Here is a 24,689-nt window from a genome sequence, read left to right on the forward strand (position 1 = left end):
TTTAAAATAAATTCTTTATTATATGGAATGGTTTCCTGGGCAAAGGGAAAGATACTGAGAAAAAGGTGGTGTAAAAATAGAATATATTAATGAAAAATTATTTTAGAAAAGAATAGTATGATATTTTATCACAAGCTTTGCTAAAATTGGGTAAACTATATTCACACTTCCAACTTCTTTTTAATGATCCTCTCAAAAATGAAATGAGCTTCGTCTGACATGATTGGTTCTTCATGAAATCATGTTGACTCTTTGTAATCACTGCTTCCTTATTTAAAAGTTTATGAACCATCTTTTTAATGATCCCTGGTGGAATTCCCCCTCCCCGCCAGGGATGAAGTAAAATTGATTGGCATCTAGTTTACCTACTGTATTTATTTCCTTTTTTTGAAAAGTAAGACATCATTTTCCCTTCTCTGATCTCGTAGTACCAATCTTGTTTTTTCTGATCTTTTCAAATATCACTGATAAATACTAAAATATGTTGAATCCCCTCAAAAGTAAAGGCCCCTCAATGTCCTGTCCATGCCTATGTCTGCCTGTGTTCCTCAACTCTATCCTGGGCATCATAATAACATCTGCTTTGCAGGGTTGTTATCAGGATTAAATAGCTATTTGTTAATCACTTAGCACAATGCCTGGCTTGTAGTTAAGGTTAAGGTTGCTGGCCTTTGTTCTTAAAGAGAATCAAAATGATATCATTGTTAGAGTCAAATTACAGTGTGTCAGACTATGGCTTATCAGAGCAATAGGAGCTTGGAATGCTCCATCATAGGTCAGGCCCTAATAGTTCACAGGAACATTTGAGGTGAGTTTGGTGCATCTTGAATTTATTCTGATCGATCTCAATTCTGTTTTGCTCAATAGCCCGGCACCTTTTCTGATGAGGGCGGTCCTGTGCCAGTGTCATGCAATCAGTTCTAAAATTCTTAAAAGAGACCTTGAGAGCGCCCTTGTATTGCTTTTTCAGGCCATCAAGTGAGTGCTTGGCACATAGTAAGACCTAGATAAAGGCTTATTTTCTCCTTTTCTCTTCTTTTGTGTAAAACTCCTTGAGAAGGTAATCTACAATAGATCTATCTTCTCTCCTCTCACTTATTTCTTAACTCCTAACAATTCAGTTTCTAACTTCATTTTTCTTTCTCCAACAAACTTCTCTGTCCAAAGTTACCAATGATCTCTTAATTCCCAAACTGAATAACCTTTCCTCAAGGCTTATTCGACCTGACCATTCAGCACATTTTGATAAGATTAATCATCCTCTGGTTCTTGAGGCTCTCTTATCTGTAGGTTTTTCAAGCACTCCTCTTTCCTAATTTTCTTCCTACTGGTCATATCCCTCCTTCTGTTGGACTCCTCTCCTCTTCTCTTTCTTAAAGATAAGATCACTTGGTGATCTTATCAGCATACATGCATTTAATTATCACCTCTGTGCTGATAATTCTCAAATCTATTTTGTCCTAATCTCTCTACTGACCTCCAATCCTGCATCTCCCACTGTCTTTCAGACATTTCAAATTGGATGTTCAGTAGACATCTTAAACTCAACATATCCCAAACAGAATTGATTATCTTTCCCTTAAATTCTATCCTTCTAACTTCCTTATTACAGTCAAGGACAACACTATCCTTCCAATCCCCCAGGCTCAAAATCTAGGTGTCATCCTTGTCTCCTCATTATTTCTCACATCTCCCCATCATCTCCAATCTGTTGTCAAGATGTGTCATTTCACCTTTGCAAAGTCTCTTGAAAATGCCCTCTTCCCTTTTTCTAATCCTTTCACCCTTATCACTTCATCCTTTGACTACTCCAATAGTCTAATGGTGAATCTGCCTCCTTCCCCTTTCTACTCCAGTCTCCATTCAATCTCCATCGTGATTTTCCTAAAAATCACTTCCAGGTGACATGTCACTTCCTAGTCAATAAACTTCATTGACTCCCTATTGCCTTCAATATGGAATAAAAAGTCTTCTGTTTGGCATTCAAATTTTTCATAATTAACATCTCTTCCCTTAGCCCCACACCACTTTCCAGTTTTTAAATACCTCATTCTCTGCCATGTACTTTTCAATCTAGTGACACCGGTCTCCTTGCTATCCAATGAACAAGATCTCTCAGTCTCAGGAATTTTCATTGACTTTCTCCATGTCTAGAATGCTCCTCCTCAGCTCTGCCTTCTGCCTTCCCTGGCTTCCTTCAAGTCTCAATTGAAATCCTGCCTCTCTCAACCCCTCCTAATTCCAGTGCCTTTAATGAGGGAAAGGAAAAGGGGAAATCCCATTTCTCGGCACATAGATAATCCCTTAAGGCACAGTGTCCCCTGTAAAATGAATTTACAGCCCGAAAACCTAGATTGATAAATAAAAGGTTTATTGTAGAAATATGGAAGTAAAGCTCAGTTAGAAAGACGCCAGGGCCAGAGGTGGCCCAATGAGGGCGTTCTGGCTTACCTCTTTTATACCCAAAAGATGATGGGCGGTACCCCTAAATTCTCAGCAGGCTTTTCAGTTAGCTCAGATTAGGTGAGGGCTGGGGGAAGCTGAGCTGAGGGTGGGGGTTGGGCATGGATATTCAAAGGGTGCCATTGACCAGGATTTGTGAATCAAGGTCAGCCATGGGTTGGGCAATTAGAAAGGAATCTTAAAGGGACCTCAACCCCCATTAATTCCCTCCTTAAACAGTTGAGACTTAAATTCTTTTAAGAAGAAAGAAAATTTGGGGCAGTGTCCTTCATTTAAGGTAAGGTTGAAGATTTTCTCCAAAGATCTTCAGAGTAGCGGGGTCCTCTCATCTTGTTCCCCCCTCAAACCATCGCCTCCAGATGCATGTGGGAAAAGGGGCATCGATCTCCTCTTTAACTGCTTTGAGCTGACAAGGGTCGTAGAGATTTGGGGTTCCATGCCAGGAGGTGAGGTGTGAGATGTAGGGAATGGCAGCAGGGCATCGAGGAGGTGTCCCAGTCAGTTGTCCCCAGTCAGTGTTCTCCAGGCTGAAAGGCCAGCTGAGAATCCAAAGTGTGAAGCCTAGAGAAAACGGATCTCAGGAACAGATTAAAAGTGGGGTGTCATCCAGGGTGGAGATGGTGACATTCAGGAGAATGGGGCCTTTAGCAAGAAATGCATCAGGTCCCTTCCCTGGGCTGCTTGTCTGATGGCCCATCTAATTCTCAAAGAGAAATCTAGTAGATTTAATGAACCATTGCTCTTCTGTAAGGCAGGGTCTAGGGATGGGTATATCCCCAGTTGTCAGAGCTGCAGATCAAGATAAGAATGAGGTTTAAGCTCTTGGAAATGTTGGAAAAACTGTGCTGTTCTTAAAGAGTTAAATTATTCAATAAGCAAAGATCCTGAATCTTTTCCTTCCTAGTTTCCCCACTCTTTATGGAGGAGGGGTGAAAAGTATCAGCATAGCCTACCCAGTTTACCGGCCCCTGGGGTTTTGGGGCTGTCCTGAGATAAAAGGGAAACAGGGCCAGACCTCAAATTCCTACCAGGGAGCAGGATGCTGGGGGGCCAGGTCTGTGGTGGTGAGAAAGCAGTTCTTCCTGCTCAAATTCAGGGCAGAGACTGGGATCTTCTAAGGCTTAAGTCTAGAAGAGATTTGCATTAAAAGGGCATCTCTGCTTCTTTCTGAGTGTCTGGAGGCAGGAGTTGGCCTGAGAAGAGAACTGAGAGTCTCAGGTTAACGAGATAAAGGAAACCAACAGGTGTTAGAAATCAGTTTGGGTCTTACAGATCTCTATTAGTTGTCCAGTAGCAGACAGATGACCAGTCTAAATGCTTATTTGGCCAAGCATTTAGGATACAATGATTACATATAATCAGGCTAGAAACAGCTAGGTATGACATAAATTGAATTGCATTAACAATTTCGATTGACTATTGCTCTGATCTTAAAACCAGTTACATGAGGAAAAAATGCAAGAACATAAATATTTATCATAACCTTATGTTGATAACAAGGAATTTGTCCCAATGAGTTCATATCCAAGTAGATGTAATCAGTTTGTTTTTAAAATACCCAATGCAAATACAATCATATACAGAATGTCTAATTCCACATAAGAGAATTCAAGAATTAGCAGTTAAACTTTTAGAAATAAATCTTACCGAAGTATGGATGGCATTCACAGAAACCTAGGCTAAGTTTGATTATTGCTCTTTCCCAACCTTTTGGCTTCAAAAGAGTTAGTTTTGCTGGGTGTAGAAGCACTGTCAAGGTGGGTGGAGATAAGGTTAGATAATCTGTTCAGTGGAGTTTATTGAGAGGCAGTAACCAGACCCCAACTCTAGAGCTTTCATTCTCTTTAGGCATCCCTAAGAGAGAGAGAGAAATATGACAAAAACTTTTATTTTGTCAGAGCTGTGCCATGACGTCTCAATGAGCAATGCTTGGCTTGAGTGTAGAGCTCCAGACAGCATCAATCAAGTCCCGGGAAATTGAGCTATCCCACCTCACTAATAGAGTGTGGGGGTTTTGTTATCCCATAGAGGCAAGAGCAATATTGGAGTAGGTTTCTAGAGAGATGACAGTCAGTGGAGACAGCATCTTGATAAGGCATTCCCATAGCTTGGGATGGGAGAGGCATTCTGCTATTCTGAAATATAAGATCTTATCAAGTATTCTGATAAAGAGGCTGGGGGAGGTTTTGTAGAACTAAGAGGCAGGGAAACTGAGGCAAGACTGAGTCAGGATAATTAGGGAAACTGAATCAGGACAATAATAAACCAAATTAAAATTAGAAAATGCAAGGACTTGTGGCAAGGACCAGTTTCTCCCCAATAACCCCAGAATTATTAGCATAGAACAGCACTCCTTATTCAGAGAGACACATGCCTCCCTGTTTCAATCTCTGCAGTTGGGGGGCATCTCAGCCAGAGATGGACAGTCTTTAGATCTGTGGTCATTTGTGCATTTAACTCAGCCTCTGCTGTGTAGCAGTGCTCAAGGCAGTCCTGCTGCCCTAAGAAGGCACCGAGAGGGGCTCTGGGAGAGAGACAAAAAATTGAGTTTGAGAGCTTCATTCTCTCTCTCTCTCTAGGGAGGAGAGATTTCTGAGTAAATTATGCAATTAGACCAAGACAGGCTACCCCAACCATTAGAGTTCTGATCTCGAAATGCTGAAATAATAATTGAGGAAATGGGGTAACAGGGGTGGAGAAACAGATCAGAGAGACTGCCAGTCCTAGGACAGGTGTCTGATTTTGGTTGCTTCTAAAGAATAATCCTAAAGACTGAATAAGGGATTTCAAAGTTAAAACATAAACCAGCCAATCATAGACTAGCAAATTTAAACAAAGACTAAAATAGTTTCCAATTCGGCCTGAACTGAAATAAGACATCAGTTTTCCCAATTTCCTGACCAGTTGAAATCTCAGTTTCCTTCCCCCCTGTTTACAGAAATTATCAGATTATACATAACAGACCAGTATATTTCCTGAAATAGCAATAGTCAAACAGTTTTATGCAAGTCCCCCAGTTTTAGGGAGTCTTAAAAAAAAAAAGAGAGAGAGATCAATTAATTTGAAAGCCGGCCTATCTCACTCAGAGCCTTTCAGGAGAAATCCCATGTGGCCCCTCCCTACTCTGTTAGAAGAGACAGAGGGAGGGGAAGGCAACTACTTAATGCAGAGAAAAGTGAGACGAAGACAAAAGACCCTACCCACACCCTTCTTCTAGTGATTAGGGTGTGGGGGAGTTTGGGGCATTTAGAAAGGTCAGACCCTAATTGGAGATAAGCAATTCCTGAAGCAAGTTGGGGGTTGGGCAAGTAGAGAGAGATTAGAACTCTTTCAGCTGTTAATTTAGCCATTCTCTAAAAGGCAGCTTGAGGGAGAATCTATTATTCTCATTCTATGTCCCTGGACTTCCTGGACTGAAGCCAGAGAAGTTCAGTCAAGAAAGAGACAGTTTAAGGAAACTGAGGCAGTAAAAAGAACTGTCGCACACTGGAACAGAGAAAGATTCTAGCAAGGCGCCAAATTGAAAGTAGTTAAGGAGTGTTTAAATAGTTTCAATTTCGTCTTAATTCTCCTCCTGCTGCAGTCAGGATGAGGAAAAGATAAAAGAAACTATTCTCACTCTCTTAACAATTAATTTGCCTGGATTCGGAATTTTGTTCCCCAGCCCAAATCACAAAGATGTCCTTTCTGATGCTCTAGCCTGGCCAGGACCAGAACTTAGGGCATCTTTTAACTGTTGGGAGGGGGCATCAATCGAGAGAAATAGAGAGTGCACTAGGTAGGGACTGTCTTTTGCTTCTTTTTGTTTCCCTAATGTTTAAGTGTACCCTGAGGCTTAGAAAGAAAATGGGCAGTTTTAAAATCCTTTATCCAGCCTAGAGAGCATGGTCAGGAAACCGAGTCCCATTTTAAAAGGTATGGGACAAGCTAGTTCTCTGAGAGGGCTGGAAGTCTTGGCTCCTTTAAGAGCCAAGAAGCTATGAGAGGGGCATTCGGAGTTGCAGCAGAGCACCTTTTAAAAGTGAATAGGAGACTTTTCTAGAGATATTGAAAAGAGTCCCCAAATCTCCCCACTGTACTCCAAGAAGGAGACAGGATGGGAGAATTTAAATGGCAGGTTAAATTACATAGGAGAGGTTGGAAAAGAGAGAGGATGGGGGAAGGGAGACATGTTATCTTACCCAGTGCTTCTCCAGTGGCAAAGGTGAAGGCTCACGCAGTTGGGTAGAGACACATCTCCAAATTCGCCTGATCCATTGACCGTCTCCTCGGGGCTACAGCCTGACGACTACAGCGGAGTGTGAGAGGGGCTCAAACTCTTCCCCTAGAAGAGATCAAGAAGACTGCCCGCCTGGGGCCCGAGAGGGATGGCCACGTGGCGGGGGAGGGGGGGGGAGAGGTGAAGAAGAGACACTCTCCCCAGTGTTGGAGTTGCAGCCTGAGGGCAGGCTTTTCTGGCGATAAAGGGATTAGAATTTGCCTTGGCTCTAGAAGCGGCCTCTAGAGACAGACTGAGATGAAAAGAGAAGTAGTCTCCACGGGAGACTTTGCTCATATCCCAAACCTGGTCTGGGTGCTGGCTGTTTTAGAGATAGAGTGAGACGAGGGTAGGAACACAGATGTTCTTCCCGGAAGCTGCTCCAACTGCTAAGATTGGTTCTGAGAGACCTGAAAAGGTTAAGGTTAGTTTTTGGGGTAACAATTTTCGGGGTCCCCATGAAGGCCACCAACTAATGAGAGAAAGGAAAGGGGGAACCCCATTTCTTGGTGCATAGGTAATCCTATGAGGCGCAGTGTCCCCTGTAAATGAATTTATAGACCTGAAAACCTAGATTGATAAATAAAAGGTTTATTGTAGAAATTTGGAAGTAAAGCTCAGTTAGAAAGATGCCAGGGCCAAAGGTGGCCGCTGGGCGGGCAGGAACCCTTAAATGGCTGGGAGGATACCATGTGTTGGCTGGGAAGGCTCCTGCAATGAGGGCGTTCTGGCTCACCACTTTTATACCCAAAAGATGATGGGCGGTACCACTAAGTTCTCTTCAGTTAGCTCAGATCAGGTGAGGGCTGGGGAAGCTGAGCTGATAGTGGGGCTGGGCCCGGATATTCCAAAGGGTGCCTTTCACCAGAATTTGTGAATCAAGGTCAGTCATGGGTTGGGCAATTAGAAAGAAATCTTAAAAGAGACCCCAACCCTCATCACCTTCTCTCTGCTAATTATTTCCTATTAAGCCTGCATAGAACTTGTTTGTTCAGATGTGTTTGTTTATCTCCTGTACTAGACTACAAGTTCTTTTGGGGCAGGGACCATCTTTTGCTTCTTTTTGTTTCCCTAATGTTTAGCACTGTACCTGACACGTAAGAAGGTACTTAATAAATGTTTATTGATTGACTCAAGCTGTAGCTTCAATGCACTTTGTGAATCAAGAAAAAAGCAGAAATATCCAAGAAATCAAACCTCACATCATTTCTTTGTGTGTATTTGATAGAACCAAACCATCATATATTCATGAATGATAACCAGTTCCCTGTGTCTCTGGCATTGAAGTCTGTCCCCCAGAGAAGAGATAATCACCTAATTGAAGACAGGTTTATTCCTAACTCTATGTGAATTATTCCAACTCTATCTCTATACCCTAGCAAGAAATGATTAAAATGAATTAAATGAAAAGGTTAAAGAATGAAATACATAGATATTATTGTTACATCTTGACAAATATTTATTGAGCGTGTATTGTTATCTGTATTGAGCTACTTTCTGAGAGTGACTGATACAAAGATACAGTCAGTCTGAGCCTTCCCTCAAGATCTTCAGATCAAGTTTGCAGACAAGACATGAGCATAAAAAGAATTTTGTTGAAAGGATAGAGAATATAAGATATAAAGGAAAGTGTCATTAAGTGAAAACCTTCTAGAAGGCTGGCAATGAACAGATCTTATGATAAATGAAAATCTTTTGTAGATGCACAGACCTATAACTAAAAGCTTGTCTTCTGGGGTTATTCAATTGTCAAACAGAATCATATTTAGAAGAGCTGTGGGCTTTCTATGAGCCTGGCCTTTGGACTTAGGAACAAAGTCCTGCTTTAATCTCCCCTGGGTTTCTCCTGGCAGCATGGGTCAGTGGTCCCTGAACCCTGACTTTGTCACAGATTAATGTCAATTCAATTTTTGAAAGGATTTACTAAATGTCTGCCATGGGATCTATATTGTCTTAAGTTCCTTTGGAAGATTCAAGGCATAATCCCATTCACTAAAGAAAGTTACAGTCTGATTGGTAGCAAACTTTTTGAATGGGGATCAATTGGAAAGCATCATCTGTTTTGATATATTTTTGGTGATTTTTGATATTTGAGGAAGTAGCACTTCTAATCATCCCAATTCTGAGTCTAAAAGTTTTCTCCAAAACATCAACAGAAAACAGTTTCTTCAATAGGCCGGGCTTATTCAGATTTTTAAGCAGAGAAAAGCAGGCAGACTCAGAGGCAATTCCCGGGCTCAGTTAAGAAGAGGCACAGAATGTGTAGAAGCCAGCTATTGAGGGAGCTTGGTCATTGGCTGGCTGGAAATGATTAGTAGACTTGTTCCCATCATCCTTTTTTCAGCCGGTACTTCTACTTCCTAGGCAGCCAACATCAGAGACTTTTGGACTTAATATATTCCCTTTACTCTCTTGTTATCTGGATCAAATGGAGACTTCACATGAGCTTGAGCAGGGTAGATGACTCCCATCCTCTCAAGGGCATAATCACCACTCTTCACAAACTCCAAGGACACCTGCCAAGGAGAAAAGGAAGAAGGTATATATGGGACATACATCTTCTAAATCTAAATACTAATAAAAATTCATAACTCCATAAGGTTTTTAGTTTTATAAAGAACTTTCTTTATAACAACTCTGCGAGTTAGATTAACAAAGTATGATTGCTCCCATTTTATAGTTGAGGGAACAGAGATTCAGAGAGGGTTGAAGGTCTTGTCCAAAGTCCTACAACTGGGAGGAACCTTAGAACACATCTTCACAATTTGATGGTAGAGGAAACTGAAGATAATTTTGGATCACAGGATTTAAGGCCAGGAGGCTTTAGGGATTTGCTAGTCTAACCTCCACATTTTACTGATGAGAGCTGATGGGATTTGCCCAAAATGACCCAAAGAGTAAGCAAGAGGACAAAACATTCAAACCCTGCTCCCTTGAACTTAAATATAATAGTCATTTCCCCTCAGGCCTTCTAAGCCACGTGTAAGTAGGTAAGTCCAACAATTTCTCCATCATTCTATTGTTCTGCTCCTGGGGAAAGCTTGAGTTTTATATCATTAAAGCCAACTCCCTTTGCTTCTTTGGGATCTAGAAGTACTAAGACCATACAAAGGTCAAACAAACAATCCATTTCCCTTTTCTCCCTTCCTACTCCCCAATAAATCCGGGCTCCTGAGAAAACAGCAGGAAGAATTGTTTTAAAAGGATGGTTTCAAGTGAACATAGGCAGGCTCTTCAGTTTCTCTGAGAGCAGCTGTGGCTGCAGACAAGCTGAGAACCCAAAGTCAAATTGAGTTCACATCCTAGAGGGGTGGAACAAATGCAGCCAGAGCTAACTCAAATCACTTCCCACACACCCTGGCCTTTTGCTCTTTCCTTACTAACCAAACTCTACCTGGCTCTGTTGTGGGAGAGTTGGAGAGTCCAACCTGTCCCAGAAATAGTCACTTCCTATAGAGAAGTAAAAAATGTCACGTCCAACCCAGTATGACTGATGAGATGTGACAGCTGGGCTGGCTACATTTGCTGTATCAGCGAGCCGAACTGTTTGGGCCGATTAGAAATATGTGTTCTCTCTGTACAGAAATTAAACCCAGGGCTAGATCTACTGGAACAGCGTCCTTACCTCTGCAACATAAAGAAACATGATTTCTGGCAGCTCCAGAATTGGCTGGGAAAAACAGATCTTCCCATAATACAAACTTCATAAGTAAGTGGGGCCAGTATGCCATGAATTCATGGAGGGTTGTGTGATGTGTAATACAGGGCATGTAGTCACAAACCAACAAACTGTAATTGACTTCTGGGGATCCTAACTGTGAAGGATTTTGTGCTAGAAAAGGGACTGTCCTTTTAACAGGATTTGGTATTTCTTTGAATATCTCTGGTCCTGGTGAAGTAGATCACCTGATAAAGACTCTAGTTTATGGCCCAAGTGAATTCATGATTGACCTTTTAAAATATATGTGTGTTTTATTAATGAATTTTGTCTTTACATCATGGGGATCTTTAGGAAGAAATCATCCCCATCTGATAAACTAAACTAACCCTTATGACAAAGATCAATAAAAACAAAAACATCTGATACATTGACCACATCTGATGAGGTATATGATCCTCTGTCATTATAGTTCCCAATCACTCAGCTGTGAGGGGCAATTAGTAATTCATCTTCAAGGTTGATTAAAATCTTGATATCACTTCATTAGAATCTTTTTAATTCAGTTGAATTTTTTTGTGCTTTTGGTTTTGTCCAAGCACATAAGGGAAGAAGGTGACATAGTAGACCACAAGACCAAAGAATTAGACTGAAAGACAATTCCTGAAAGTTCTGACCTCAGCCCTCTTTTCTTCCCTCTTTTTATATTTTTTCCCACTGGCAAAATCATTCATTTCTATCATTCTTTCTACCACCTTATACTGATAACTTGAAATTCTGAATCTCTAGGTCAGACTTCTTCCTGAGTTCCAGATTCATCTTCACTCCCTTATAGAATGTCTCTCCCTATGTTTCCCAACCTCAAGCTGGTTTATTATCTTCCCTCTTAACCATACATACGCCTCTTTTTTTCATTTCACTATATCTTTCTGTGGCATCAGTTTGCCAGGTCTCCCAAGTTCATCATCTGATATCCCAACTCCGGTCTTTCTCATCATGTGGATCATGTCTCAATATGTATCCTCTCTTCCCTTCTTCTCTCCCTTGGTCACTATCCTAAGATGGGCCTTCATGACCTCCTTGGCTATCATCCTACCCTTTGGATAGACTTTTCAGCCTTTTGGTTCTTTTTACTTCAAATCATTCTTCACATGCTACTGGAATCTATCTTCTTGCACATAAATCGGATCCTGTCGTTTCTTTGCTCAAAACCTTTAAATGACTCCTAGTGCCTACAAGTAAATGCCTTAGCTTTTCATTCAAGGTTCTCTACCACCTGGAGTCAGCTCACTTTTTGGGTTTTATTTCATATCACAGCCCTGCACATACCACAACAAAACCGAACTACTCACCAGAGAGAGAGAGAGAGAGAGAGATTTCCTGATCTATTTCTGTTCCTTTGTCATGCTGTTCCCTTTCTATTGGTTTGAATTGAATAATTGAATCCATTGAATTCTTACCCACTCATCCCCCTCAAATATCACCTCTTCCATAAAGATATTCCTGATCCCTTTAGTTAGTTATGCCCCTTCTTCTCTTTGTACCCCTTAAATACTATCATTTTGTTACATACTTATTTTAAAATATAATATGCCAGTTCTAGATGATAAGCTCCATGAAAGCAGGGAAAATGTTTTAACATTTTTATTTAACTTAATGTTTTTAACATCTCGCTTGTACTCCTCAAGCATTGTAGGCACTTAAGAAACATTGGATGGATTAAAACTAATGTGAACATAGAGTACTATATTGGAACAACAACAGAACACTGTTTTAAACCCTTCATTTGGTAGATAAAGTAACTAAGGTGAGAGATGGGAAACTGCTTGCTGAAGGTCACACCATTAGTCTGTGACCGGGTGAATCCATGTCTAATGCCTTTTATGACACACAACACTGTCTGCTGTGGCCCTGCGGAGGAGATCCACACTGATTAAATACAGGATCCCTCCCCTGTTTCCACATCCCCCAAAATCCCCCAAATAGGGACATACTACTCAAGAGTCACAGATCTCCTGGTTCTGAAAGTCTTTTCAAGCTGTGTAAATACATTTCTCCAAACATGTTTTTCTTCTAACATTGACTTTATTATCTATGGGAAGAGCTGGCATTTGATTGCATGAACAGAATTATGGGGGCAACAGCAAGTTATCAGGATAACCCCCACCAGAAAAAAACCAAACCAAAACCAAAAAAACTTCCTTCTTTGTGTTTGAAATTCCACACTTAATGATTTATTCTGGTAGGTAAGGTGGCACAGGGGATAGAAAACTGGATTTTTGTTTTTGTTTCTTAGTCATGCAAAACCAATTTCTGCATTAGCCGTGTCCATTTTAAAAAAAAAAAAGCTCAGCAATTTTTACATTTGCCTAAACATATCAGGCATGGCACAAAAGGATAAACAGTTGCAACTAAGAGCTTTAAAAAGGATTTATAAGCTGGTATCCAAAGGAAAATGAAAAAGGCCAACAATAAGAGTTGATTTTAAAATTCAGGAAGACCTGACTTCAAGTCTATATGATCCCAGATGAGTCCCAACCTCCCACTATTTCCAGATATCACTCTAGTGAGTTTAAATCATAGCTCAGTTGCTATCAGTATTGGTAGAGAAAGGATCCCTCCTGGAAAGTTCCCCTAACCTGTGAAATCACAGATCTCGATAAGGAAAAAATTAGTCCTTTGGGCTAATATTGTATAACAACAATTTGCATTGACAAAGCACTTTAAAATTTACAAAGCAGGGGCAGCTAGGTGGCACAGACACTTAATACTTCCTAGCTGTGTGACCCTGGGCAAGTCACTTAACCCCAGCCTCAGGAAAAAAAATAAGCAAATAAAATAAAATAAAATAAAAATTTACAAAGCATTTCTGTGACAACAACAACAACCCTGTGAGATAGGTAGCGATCATTCCAATTTAATAGATTAGGAAACAGACTCAGATAAAGTAATTCATCCAGTGTTCCATAGCTACTAAGTGTTAGAGCTGAATCTGAATCTATTCCTGATGTTCCTTTTTTTCCAATACCATTTTGTTGTTTTCTCTCCTAGGGGTCTGCTTATAAAGATAAATCCCCCTAGAAGGGATAGTATGATTAGTTCATTAAAACCTCAGTGAGAATTAATCTAATTATTTTTCTAGTACACCTGAGAGCACCAGGGGCTTATGGGTGGAAACAAAACTAAGAGGTGAATTAGAGAAAAAAGAGGCAAGGAATTGAAGACAAAATGCCTTTAACTTTACACAGCGCTCAGGGGGCAGATTCTATGCCCCTTACCAAATGCTGGGGGTGGGAGCTGGGAACTTCCATATGGGTTCTGTCTGAAAAATCTGGATTGCTGGCCATTCCCAGTCTCCTCACCCCCTCGCCCTCACTCCCTCTCTCCCGTTTCTTCCCTTATGCAGACTTCAATTAGCATGTAAATCAGGTTGGGAGTTATCACACCCAACTGAGAGATTAATGTCTCCCATTAATGTCTGCTTAATGAACACTGCCTTTCCTGCAGGAAACATTCTGGGTCTGTGGCTGAGGAAGCCAATGGGAAGGGAGGATTGGTAAAGGGAGATTTTAAGAGGAAGGCCACCCACGCGATTGCTTCTCTTCACTATCAATTTGCATAGTTTTCAATTTGGCCTTAAGCAGCCTTGGGTGGAAGGAGAATGACAGAGAAATCTCACATGCTTTTTCTGAAGGACTTGTGGGTTAGCAACCATTCGAGCTGTTATCCACACTTTGGGAAGAAAGCCCAGGAAGACGGGAATGGGTTTCTGGATGAGCTGGATGGTCCTCCTTACCTTTGTTCTCACTGTCTTTCCCTTCTCCCTTCTCTGAGTTCTCATCCTTCAAAGCCTGGATTCAAGACCCTTCACGTCTTCCCCGACTATTCCAGCTCTCACTGTTATCTCTCTTTTCTAAGCTCCAACTGCACTTAGACTCCACACGGTACAATTTCAGTTTTAGTTATATGCCGTAATCCATGGTTGGATTTACAGTTGGGATAGACTACTTAAGAATGATTAAGTGTGACCTTAAGCAAGTTCCAATTTTTTTTGGGTCACAGCCTCTTCTGTAAAATGTGAATGGTAAATTAGATCAAGAGTGTCAGATTCAAATAGAAACAGATATCTGGTGGGCTGCATAAAGACTTAGAAAATCACAAATATTACCTATGTTGTATTTTATTTGTATTTATTTTGGTAAACAATTCCTAATTCAATTTAAATCTGGCAATATTCAAGTTTGCTGCTTCTGGACTGGTTGACTTCTAAGGACCTTCATCTGTGGTAAAGAATATGGTAGTCCAAATTATTTTACAGATGAGGAAACTGAGACTTGAAAAAGTGAATGACTTGCCCAAGGTCACACGTTGACCTTGTCATCATCCTGCCTACTCCCTGCAACTCTTGATTTTAGAAAAGTCATGTCAGTTGGCCATCCAATGCATAAACCCATTTTCTGTGTTACTGTTGTCAAGAGCATCATCATCCTGCTAATCCCTAGGCTAGCAAGGACTCTTCTTTTAAACTCACTCCACAAATGCAACTTGTTGGCCAGTCCTGTCATTTTTACCTTCACAGCATCTCTCTTGCACATCTTCTCTCCAGACTCATAACCACTACCCTAGTGCAGGCTCTCATCATAAAATAGACAGGCAAAGCCCTAACTTTTGGTCTCAGGCCCCTTTTAGATTGTTAAAAAGTATTGGAGATCCCAAATAGCTTTTTCTTATAAGAAATCAAAACAGGCAAAATTGAAAAACACTGATTCATTAAGCTAATAATAATTTTAAACCCATTGAAAGTAATTATAACATTTTAATAAAAATAACTATATTTTTAAAATAGAAAAATGTGACAAGAGTAACATTGTTTTAAGTATTTTGTAAATGTCTTTCATCTTAGCATGACAGAAGACTTTTGAACTTTCATATTTGCTTTTGCATTTAATTTATTGAATATGTTTTGGTTGAAGTATATAAAGAAAATCTGGTCTCATGTAGAGAAGGATATTTTAATAGGCAGAGAATGTCTCAGTATTATTAGAAAAAACAATTTTGACCTGTGGACCCTGAAAAACTCCAGAACTCCCAGGAATTGGTGAACTTTGAGAATCACTGTTTTTGATTATTGCAGTAGCTTTCTCAATAGGCTTGCTTCCCTTTCTCTATTCTATCTTTGCTTCAAACCAGCCTCATGAAGCAGCCAAATCAACTCTCCTGAAGCCCACATCCTGAAGGCACTGTTGGTTCCTCACTCTCTTTTAATCAGCTCCAATGGCTCCCTATTACTCCCACTATCTAAGGGAATGTAAAGTCCTTCACAACCTTCCCCTTCCTGTGTCTTCATTCTTCTTTATTTTATTCTACTCCATGCATATACCTTTACTTCAGCAACACCGGCCTTTGTACACCTCCCTAGTCCATGCCTTTTCACTGGCAATCTGTGCTCAGAATGTTCTCTCTCTTTGTCTCTGCCTATTGCTTTCCCTGGCTTACTTCCCATCTCAACTCAAAATCTACCTTCTGCATAAGGCCTTTTCTAGTTCCTCTCAAGCCTCCCTACTCTCCTCAGCTAATGCCTTTTCTCAGATTATTTCTCACCTATTCTCTATAAAACAGTAATCAAGTTTTTTCCCTGGCCGCCAATCCCTTTTATATGTTTTTTCCCTATTATAATTAAGCTACTTGAGGTATTTTTGTATCCCACGTACCTAACACAGTGTCTAGCTCAGTAATATTTAATATATGTTTTTTCATCTATTCATTCACATCATGATTTGACTTGAAACAACTATGAACTAAGTACAGAGTGACCAAATAAATCTTGGTCACTAAATGAGATGCAAATTGTAAACCTATGAGTTTAATGGCTCATAGGTTTAGAACTGAAAGGAACCTTAGGAAATCATCTAGTTCAACCTTCATGTTTTAAAGGGCTTCCTCTTCTCTCATTTTTTCAGTTGTGTTTGACTCTTCATGACTCCATCTGGAGTTTTCTTCAGCAGAGATACTCAAGTGGTTTGTCATTTCCTTCTCCAGCTCATTGTGCAGAGGAGAAAACCGAGGCAAACTGGGTTAAGTGACTTACCGAGGGTCACACAGCTAGTGAGTATCTGAGGTCAGATTTGAACTCAGGAAGATGAGTCTCTGTCCACTCTGTCTCCTGCCATCTGTACCTGTCCATGCCTCGCATGGGTATCAATGGAGCTTTCCCCTGGGTGCTGACATCTAAAAGGGCACACTTGGAACATAAATTTTAGAGCTGGAAGAGGCTCTAGAAGGTCATCTGTTTCAACTTTCTCATTTTAAAGGACCTTCCCCTTCTCTTTTTTCTAGAACTGTAACTAGTAAGAAGATGAATAGGGCTTTTCCCAGGTGCTGACATCTAGTCGGACATATTTTCTCTCAGGTGAGGCTTGCTTTTTCCCAGCAGTTACTGCCTACCCTACAATTCACCTTGCAGTGAACAGACTTCATTCATTCCCCTGGCTACTGCCTCCAGCTCCTCCAGCACACTACTCCTACACCCCCACCCCCGCCCATTTCATTCCCTAATGCCCAAAGGGAAACTGTTTCCCCCAGGTACAATTGCACCTGTCCCTGCACTGCCTTTCCTCCCCAGGCTCCCAACTAGATCCAAAGCGGAACTAACTGCACTGTCCCAATTCTTCCCACTTGGTTGACTGGGCCACAGTGTGTCTGGTTGCTCTCCCCACAACACTCAGCACAGAGCTGGACACACAGTCACACATTTAATGAATATGTGTTGATTAAATAATTGATTCCCACAAAGTTTTTTCCTTTGGCTTTCCTACTTCTATCCCACCAGACAAAGCAGAAGGCTTGAAATGATATCTTAAACTCTAGATTTAAGGAAAGGAATATGGAGTATCTTAAATGAATGTTCTATGACCAGAACACAGCACAGTGCATGGCACATAGTAGGCACTTAATAAATGCTTATCAATCGATCTCTTCAACTGTTTAGAGCTTTTCAGAGCTTTTTAGACTCTCATACTTGTAACCTTACTTGGATAATCATTACTAAATACCTATGCTGTGCTAGCTCTTCATTACAAGACCAAGAGACGTTTTAAAGTATGTTTGGATCCCTAGCATCCAACACATAGAGGTTCTTTACTGGGTTTATTTGCTGAGAGAGACAGCAAATGTGAGGTGATGTAGTTAGTGATGAGTTAGTGAAAAGAACTTTGGACCTGGAGCCATGAGAAACTTGGACTTAAATTCCGTGACCACTCCTGGTCCTTAATTATGTGATTGTGATCATTTTGGGGGCAGGGAGATGAGGCAGCACAGTGGATAGAGAGCTGCCCTGAAGTCAGGGAGACCTGAGTTCTAATATCTTTTTAAAACACACTGTGTGACCTTAAGTAAGTCACTTAACCTGGTTTCCTTTAGTTTCCTCATGCCAGAAAAAAACTGGCAAACCATTCCAGTATCTTTGCTAAGAAAAAAATAGGTCACAAAGAGTCAGACATGACTGAAAAAACAAGAAGTTAATTTCACTTAGCTTTATTTTTTTTTAAGAAGCTTTATTTCTTCATCTGTAAAATGGAAATAATAATAATTGAAGAACTTCCCTCAGAAGGTAAGGATTAAGGAAAGCTCATTTTTAGAATAGAAGGTAAGAGCAGTGGTTGAGATTTGCAGGAACAGAGTTTGGGTCACTGGTTGCCCTGGTCTTATCCTTGGGTAAAAAGATTGGGATGGCATTTCCAAATCTCACTCTTTCTGGGTTAGGAAAGAATAGTTGTTATCCTCTGGCTCTGTCCTCAATTCTGACTAACATAAACGCTGTGCTTCAAAAGTCAGAGTCTCTTAAAAGAAAAATACAAAAAAACAACAGCCAACTCAGCCTGGAGATACAGTTTATATGAGTCATTCACGTCCCTGCACCAGCTTTCCATCTTGATCTGTCTCTCCTCTTTTCTCCCTTCCTCCTTCCAGAGGTCTCTGCTCAGGGCTTTATCCATCATCACGCCCTGTCAGAAATGTCTTCCCCCCCCACCCCAGCTTTTCCATAGCTGGAGCCCAGGCCCTCCAGGGAGCTGGTGGTATGGAATAGAGTGCCAAGGACTGAGTGGGTATGGGAGGACTTCCAGCTCTTTACTTCTGTGCCTTCCCTGGAGGTCTCACAGGCCTCTCTGGCTTAGAAGAAGACTTGGAGGAAAAACAACTCATCCTTTTGTTATACGTCTCAGACAGAATGCTGTTTTTAACACGATTCAGTTTGTCTCTTTCAAAAAGAATTTGGATTCTCAGTTTCGTAAGTTGAGCCATCCGCCCCTTCATCAGTACTCACCGGACCTCCCTCCGGGTTCTGGATGTACCCATAGGCGATGGTTTTGTTGATAGTGAAGCCAAAGTCTGCCCTTCGAATATGGCCAACTACTTTTTCATTTCTCCAGATGGCTTCCAGGCCAAACATGGGCACCTTTCTGTTAAAAAAAAAAAACAAAACAAAAAACAAAAAATAAAACAACAACAATAAAATATATTTTATGTGTGTGTGTGTGTATATATATATATATATATATATATATATATATATATATATATATATGTCCACATTCAACAAAAATGTATTAGACACTATGAACAGTGGACTGAGGTAGATTTTAAAAAGTAAATAAGACATGTTCTCTTCCTTCAGGGACTCTAATTCTGAAGAACTTAGTGAAGTAGGGGATAAATGAGGCACACAACTGTCACCCTGGGCAGAGCATGAGGCAAAGAACCATAAGTTCAGAAAAGGACAAGAATGTCTAATCAGGGGATTTCTGGAACCAGGGTTCAAGGAGGAGGTGGCCTTCGAGCTGGGTCTTGAGGGATGACTGGGGTTTTAACAGATAGAGATGAAGAGGAGAGAAAACACATTGGAAGCATGGAATGTCATCAATCAAGCAATAAACAAGCATTCATGACAGAGTGGCAAGAACTGTGCTAAGGGATAGAGACACAAAGAAAAAACCAAAATGGTTCCTGTCCTCCAGGAATTTCCATCCTTTGGGGGAGACCATGTGTACATAAATGAATATGGTGAAATATACACCGAAGGAATACAAAGCCAATTTTTTAGGGAGACATTGGCCCCTGGGAAGATCAAAACAGGCTTTGCATGGAAAGTATTGCTTAGGGAGAGTTTTGAAGACAAAAAGGAATTTTAAGGGGAGTCCATTCCAGGCATGGCAGATAGCCAATGCAAAGGTGTGGAGATGAAGTCTGATATGCGAGGAACATCAAGAAGGCTGTTTGGACTGTACCAGAGAGCAAAGGAATGCCAGTAATATATGCTGTTCATGTGCATGTGTAAAAATGCACTTTTTCATAAAAATAAAAATTTCTGTCTATATGTATCTATCTGAACATACACATATATGGGTATATTTATACACATAGACACATGAGTATAAATATAAATGTTATTTTATACTTATTGTGTGTGTGTGTATGTGTGTGTGTATGTAGATTTGAAAGGTAATTTGGAGCCAGGTCATCAAGGGCTTTAAAAATTAAACAAAGGGAGGCAGCAAAGGTGGCGCAGTGGATAGAGCACCAGCCCTGAAGTCAGGAGGTCCCTAGTTCAAATTTGGTCTCAGACACTTAACATTTCCTAGCTGTGTGATCTTGGGGAAGTCACTTAACCCCAAGTGCCTCAGCAAAAAAAAAAAAAAAAAAAAAAATTAAAGGAACTTTCATTTAATCTTAAAGGCAGTAGGAAATCTTCAGTTTCTCCAGCAGAGATGTGACATGGTCTGCCTTTATTATAAGCAAATCATAGAGTTACATTGGCTCAGAAGTTTGAAGGATTTGGGGGGATTATTGGATATAATATTTTGATAGAACTTTGGTTAAATGAAGGAGAAAAGATTGAAATAGGTAGCAAAATAAGTAACAAAAAATTGGAAAGGTAGGAAAGGAGCAGGTTGTAGAGGGCCTTTAGGAAATAGGGAGCCATTGAAGGTTTTTGAGCAGTGAAGGAGCATAATCAGAGAATTAATCTCATAGAATGGGTAAAATGAATTAGAGGTGGGAAATAATAGAGGTAAAAAGAATGATGAGGAAATTCTTATCTAGGGACATTCTACAAAGGAAAAGCTTGAGGATTCTGGGATATGAAGATATAGATGGAAAGCTGGGTTCCAAAACCAAAATTATGTTCACATTACTCTACTTGAACATCCCAACCTCAGAGAAGAGAACAATGGAATGAGGCAGTGATTCTGATAATGAAGGGGGGGGGGGGGGGGGAAACACAGCAACTACAAGTCAGAAAAACTGGATTCTCTAGCTTATTTCCAAATTCAGAAACCTGGGCACTCATCCATAATTTCAAAGTTCCTTTCTCTGTCTATAATATCTTGAGAGCCACCCCTTGGACACAATGAACTTAACTAGTGGCCAGTGGCCTTGTCTGGTTCTAGCTCTTGTGAGTCACTAATGACAGCACAACCTTGAGGGCTTCATGCACCTGGGTCTGGCTTTTTTCATTTTAAGATTAGAGACAAAGAGGCCCTGATCTCACTAACTCACAAATAGATAATGGACATAGAAAGGTATTTAAAGCTATGGGGAAAATGAAGGCTTTCTTTTCTCTTTGGAAGCCCTGCACCAAAAGTGAAGTGAAAACAAGGGATACTTGTCTCATATTTTTTTAAAATCAAGCACCTCAAAAAATACCCATAGGGGCAGAAAGCTGCTTTTCTCTGTTGTTTCAAAGTGGATTTCTGGATGTTGAGGATGCAAATCCAAGAGCGTTCTCCGGATCAGCATGGTACTTGTTTGAGAACTTGGCCCTGCTTAGTGGAGGACTCTGGCATCTCAATTCCAAACCCTAAGCAAAAGTTGTGGGAGGAGGAGAAAGAAGAGAAGGAGGAAGAGATGAAGGAGGAAGAGGAGGCAAAGGAAGAGGAGGAGGAAGAGAAGGAGGAGGAGGAAAAGGAAGAGAAGGAAAAGGAGGAAGAGGAAGAGGGGAAGGAAGCATAGGAGGAGGAAAGGGGGGAGAAGGAGGGGGAAAAATAAAAAAAGGAGGAAAAGGAGGAGGAGGAATCAAGCTGATATACAAATAGGAGATAACCATAGATTTTTTCCTTTCTTTCCTGTGCCCCACTTCACCCTAACTCCTCACAGTTGATACATCTTTTGAAGGGCTTCATAAAATATAGCCAGGAATCTGGCCACATGTGACAAAGTTCTCTCTGACTGTCAGTGATACCAGGCCCACATCAGTTAAGCCCCATAATTGCAGCAATGGTGTTTTGCCTTTCTGCCTTTTATTGATGTTAAAAGTCTTAAGAGGATCATCAGCTGGATTATTTGTACTATTTGTAAAAATGTTAATGCTGTTAATAGTCTTATCTTTTATCTAACTTTCCATATTCTTTCCCCCAAACAGCCATAGAAATCTTTTTCCTAAGGCACAGCTCAGACTATTTCTTCCTCTAGACATAAACCTTCATTGACTTATCCATTAACTAGGGAATAAAATACCAAATTCTTAATCTTTGGCAATCCTCTGCATTTTAGGGGATTTGACTCCATTTGACTCCAAATTCTGCTTGCTTCTTTCTCTTTCTTTTTTCTTTTCTTCCTTCCCTTTTAAAAATTCTTTCTTCTTCTCTTCCTCCCTCCTTCTCTCCCTTTTCCTCCCTTCCTCCTTTCTTTTTTCCTTCCATTCTTTGCTTATATTTTATTTTCCCAAATTAATAAAAATTTAACATTTGTCTTTTAAATTTTGATTCCCAATCCTCTCCCTTCTTCCCTCCCTACTCTCCTCTTGGAGATGGACTAGCCTTACAGAATCACAAAATATAAGATCCATACAGGACCTTGGAAGTTATTCAATCTAACCTGCTGCTGACAGGCCATACTTCTATCACATTATTTGAACAAAGGGACATCCAGCCCCTGCCTGAAGACTTCCAAAGAGGAAGGAATGGCTAACTCCTGAGGTAGGCAATTCCATTTTTGATGGTTCAGATTGTTAGATTTTTTTTTCTTAAATCTGACTGAAATTTGCATTCTCTGAAAAAAAAAAAAGCCCATTGCTTTTAGTTCTGTTCTCTGGGGCCAAGCCAAGTAAGAATAACAATAATAATAATTAGTATTGATATGGCCCTTTAAGGTTTGTGATGCATTGTGTATATCATCTTTGTATTTGATCCTTTCATTCTTCCTGAGACTTAGATGCTATTTTTAGATCCATTTTGAAGATGAACAATTGGAGACTGAAAGGTTAGGTGATTTGTCCAATTGTTAAGGGTCTCAGACAAAGGAACTCAGGCCTTCCTGACTCCAAGCCACTGCACCATGTAGCTATCTTAACAAATCCACATTCTTTCATGTTAACATCCCTTCTAGTGCTTAAAGGCAGCTGTCATCTTTTCTAAATATTCTCTCCTCTCAGGTAAACAAACCCAGTTCTTTAAATGATTCCCATGTGGCATATTCTCCAAAGCTTTCCTTATCCTGTTTATTTTCTTCTGGGTACAATTCAGCTTGTTTCTATCCTTATTAAAATGTGTGGCCCCAAACTGAACACAATAGCCTAGATGTAGCACTGCCAGAATAGAGCATAACAGTGCTATTGCCTTCCTTATGCTGAGAGGCAGAATACAGAAAACCTGAGTTTAAATCTTGCTTCAGACTCTCATTAGATTAATTATTCTAGTTATGATTAGATAATTTCAAATCATTTCAACTTTAATAGGTCTTGGTTTCCTCAGCTATAAAATGAAGGAGCTAGACTGAAAGATCCTGAAGTTTCTCTTCTAGTTCCAATGATTTTATGCCTCACAAAGTGCAGGATAGGACAGCATTCATTTGGGGGCTGCAGTGTGAGACTATTGATTCTTGTTGGAGTCCACTGGCCCCCTGCCCATCCATCTTGCTCATAGGAGCTGCTGTCTCACCATTAATAGCTCTCTGAAGGACCAGACAGAAAGAAGGCTATATGAATTAAGGAACATCTGAAGCCAATGAGAATCACTTTCCCCTTCTTCTTATTCTTGGCTGTGGCCTTTCCTTGGAGAAGAGTGATAGTTATGTAAGGGGTAAATGGAGCATCTTAGTTTTCCAAATGAAGACAGTCTGGAAGTGTTATTCTAGTTTTGAAAACATTGATTAAAATTATTCTCATCCATTGCCACCCACAAAGGTGGAGAGAAAAACAAACAGAATCAAAATATATTTTCTTGTTAAAAATCATTATTTGCCCAGTGTAGGTTGTCATTACACTTCAAATTCAATTCAACACATAGTTATAAAATATTTTGGGTGTGTGAAATTCAGAATTTTGGTAAAACACAACTCTACCTTTCCACACAGAGCTTAATAAAGCGGCTTCATATATTTACTGTGCAAATAGCTATAAGATAAAATAATATATTATAGGTATATTAAAAATGAAAAAGAAAGTTCTATGTTTGGTCCAAGAAGGTGACAACCCATTGGCTGTATTTATGGAAGATTTCATGAAGAAGTGGCATTTGATTTAGGTTGTAGAGTAATGAGTAGGATTTCAACAGATCTAGAGAAAGTTAATTCACATACAAACCCCCCAACCTGGAGCAAAGGTGTGAAGGGAGAAAAGTGCTGCAGACTGTGAGTAGTTCTGTTTGGCTTGTACATAGGGCCTGTGTAGGGAAATTGCCTGAAAAAAAACGGAATACAACATGAAATATAGAAAAGTAAGAAGGTACCAAACTGAAGAGGATCTAAAATGCTCCTATTATTGCTTTTAAAAAGTCTTATCCCAGCTGTGGAGTTGAATGGGTAAAGGTTTAGGCAAGGAATGTTTTGTGCCAGAGCTGTGAGCAGTAGTGGTGGGCAGGAGCCTCAGAAGGACTTACTTGTCAATGGTAAAACAGACCAGACGTCTGAAGAGACCAGCAGCCTTCTGTTTTTCTAGGACTTCTCTTCCCAGAAAGGGAATGCTGGACTTCAGTTTGCAGGCAAAAGCCAGCCCTGCTTCCAGAGGCGTATCATCCGAGCGAAGGTCTGCATGCCAGTGCCGGTAGCCTGCAGGGGATGCCCAATGTTACCACAGAGTCAAGGATGGCAGGACTTAACCAGAACAAAGACAGCCTACAGGGTGTTGTTTCAAGCCATCAAGCCATAAGCAGCATTCATTAAGTGTCTGTGCTAAGTTCTGGGGGTGCAAAAAGAAGCAAAAGGCAGTTTCTGTCCTCAGAGAACTTACAATCAAATTTGGAAGACCTCATGCAAACAAATATATTCAAAGCAAGCTATATACCAAATAAGTAGGAAGTAACTAAAAGAGGGAAGGCA

The 24,689-nt window shown here is 40.4% G+C and overlaps 1 protein-coding gene across 1 annotated transcript in view; it reads right to left on the reverse strand.

Annotated features, from left to right (window-relative positions):
- Positions 1-8,154: 8,154 nt before the first annotated feature.
- SARDH (sarcosine dehydrogenase) overlaps positions 8,155-24,689 on the reverse strand; it is a 133,926-nt gene continuing 117,391 nt past the window's right edge. The window contains exons 20-22 of the mRNA XM_074294049.1: positions 24,251-24,419; positions 18,703-18,838; positions 8,155-9,237 (exon numbers count right to left, since the gene is read on the reverse strand). Of these exons, the coding sequence (XP_074150150.1) occupies positions 9,112-9,237; positions 18,703-18,838; positions 24,251-24,419 (431 nt within the window). The 3' untranslated portion in view covers positions 8,155-9,111. The remainder of the gene's footprint in view (positions 9,238-18,702; positions 18,839-24,250; positions 24,420-24,689) is intronic.

The sequence above is a fragment of the Sminthopsis crassicaudata genome, chromosome 2 (genome assembly GCF_048593235.1).
Source record: "Sminthopsis crassicaudata isolate SCR6 chromosome 2, ASM4859323v1, whole genome shotgun sequence".
Lineage (NCBI taxonomy): Eukaryota > Metazoa > Chordata > Mammalia > Dasyuromorphia > Dasyuridae > Sminthopsis > Sminthopsis crassicaudata.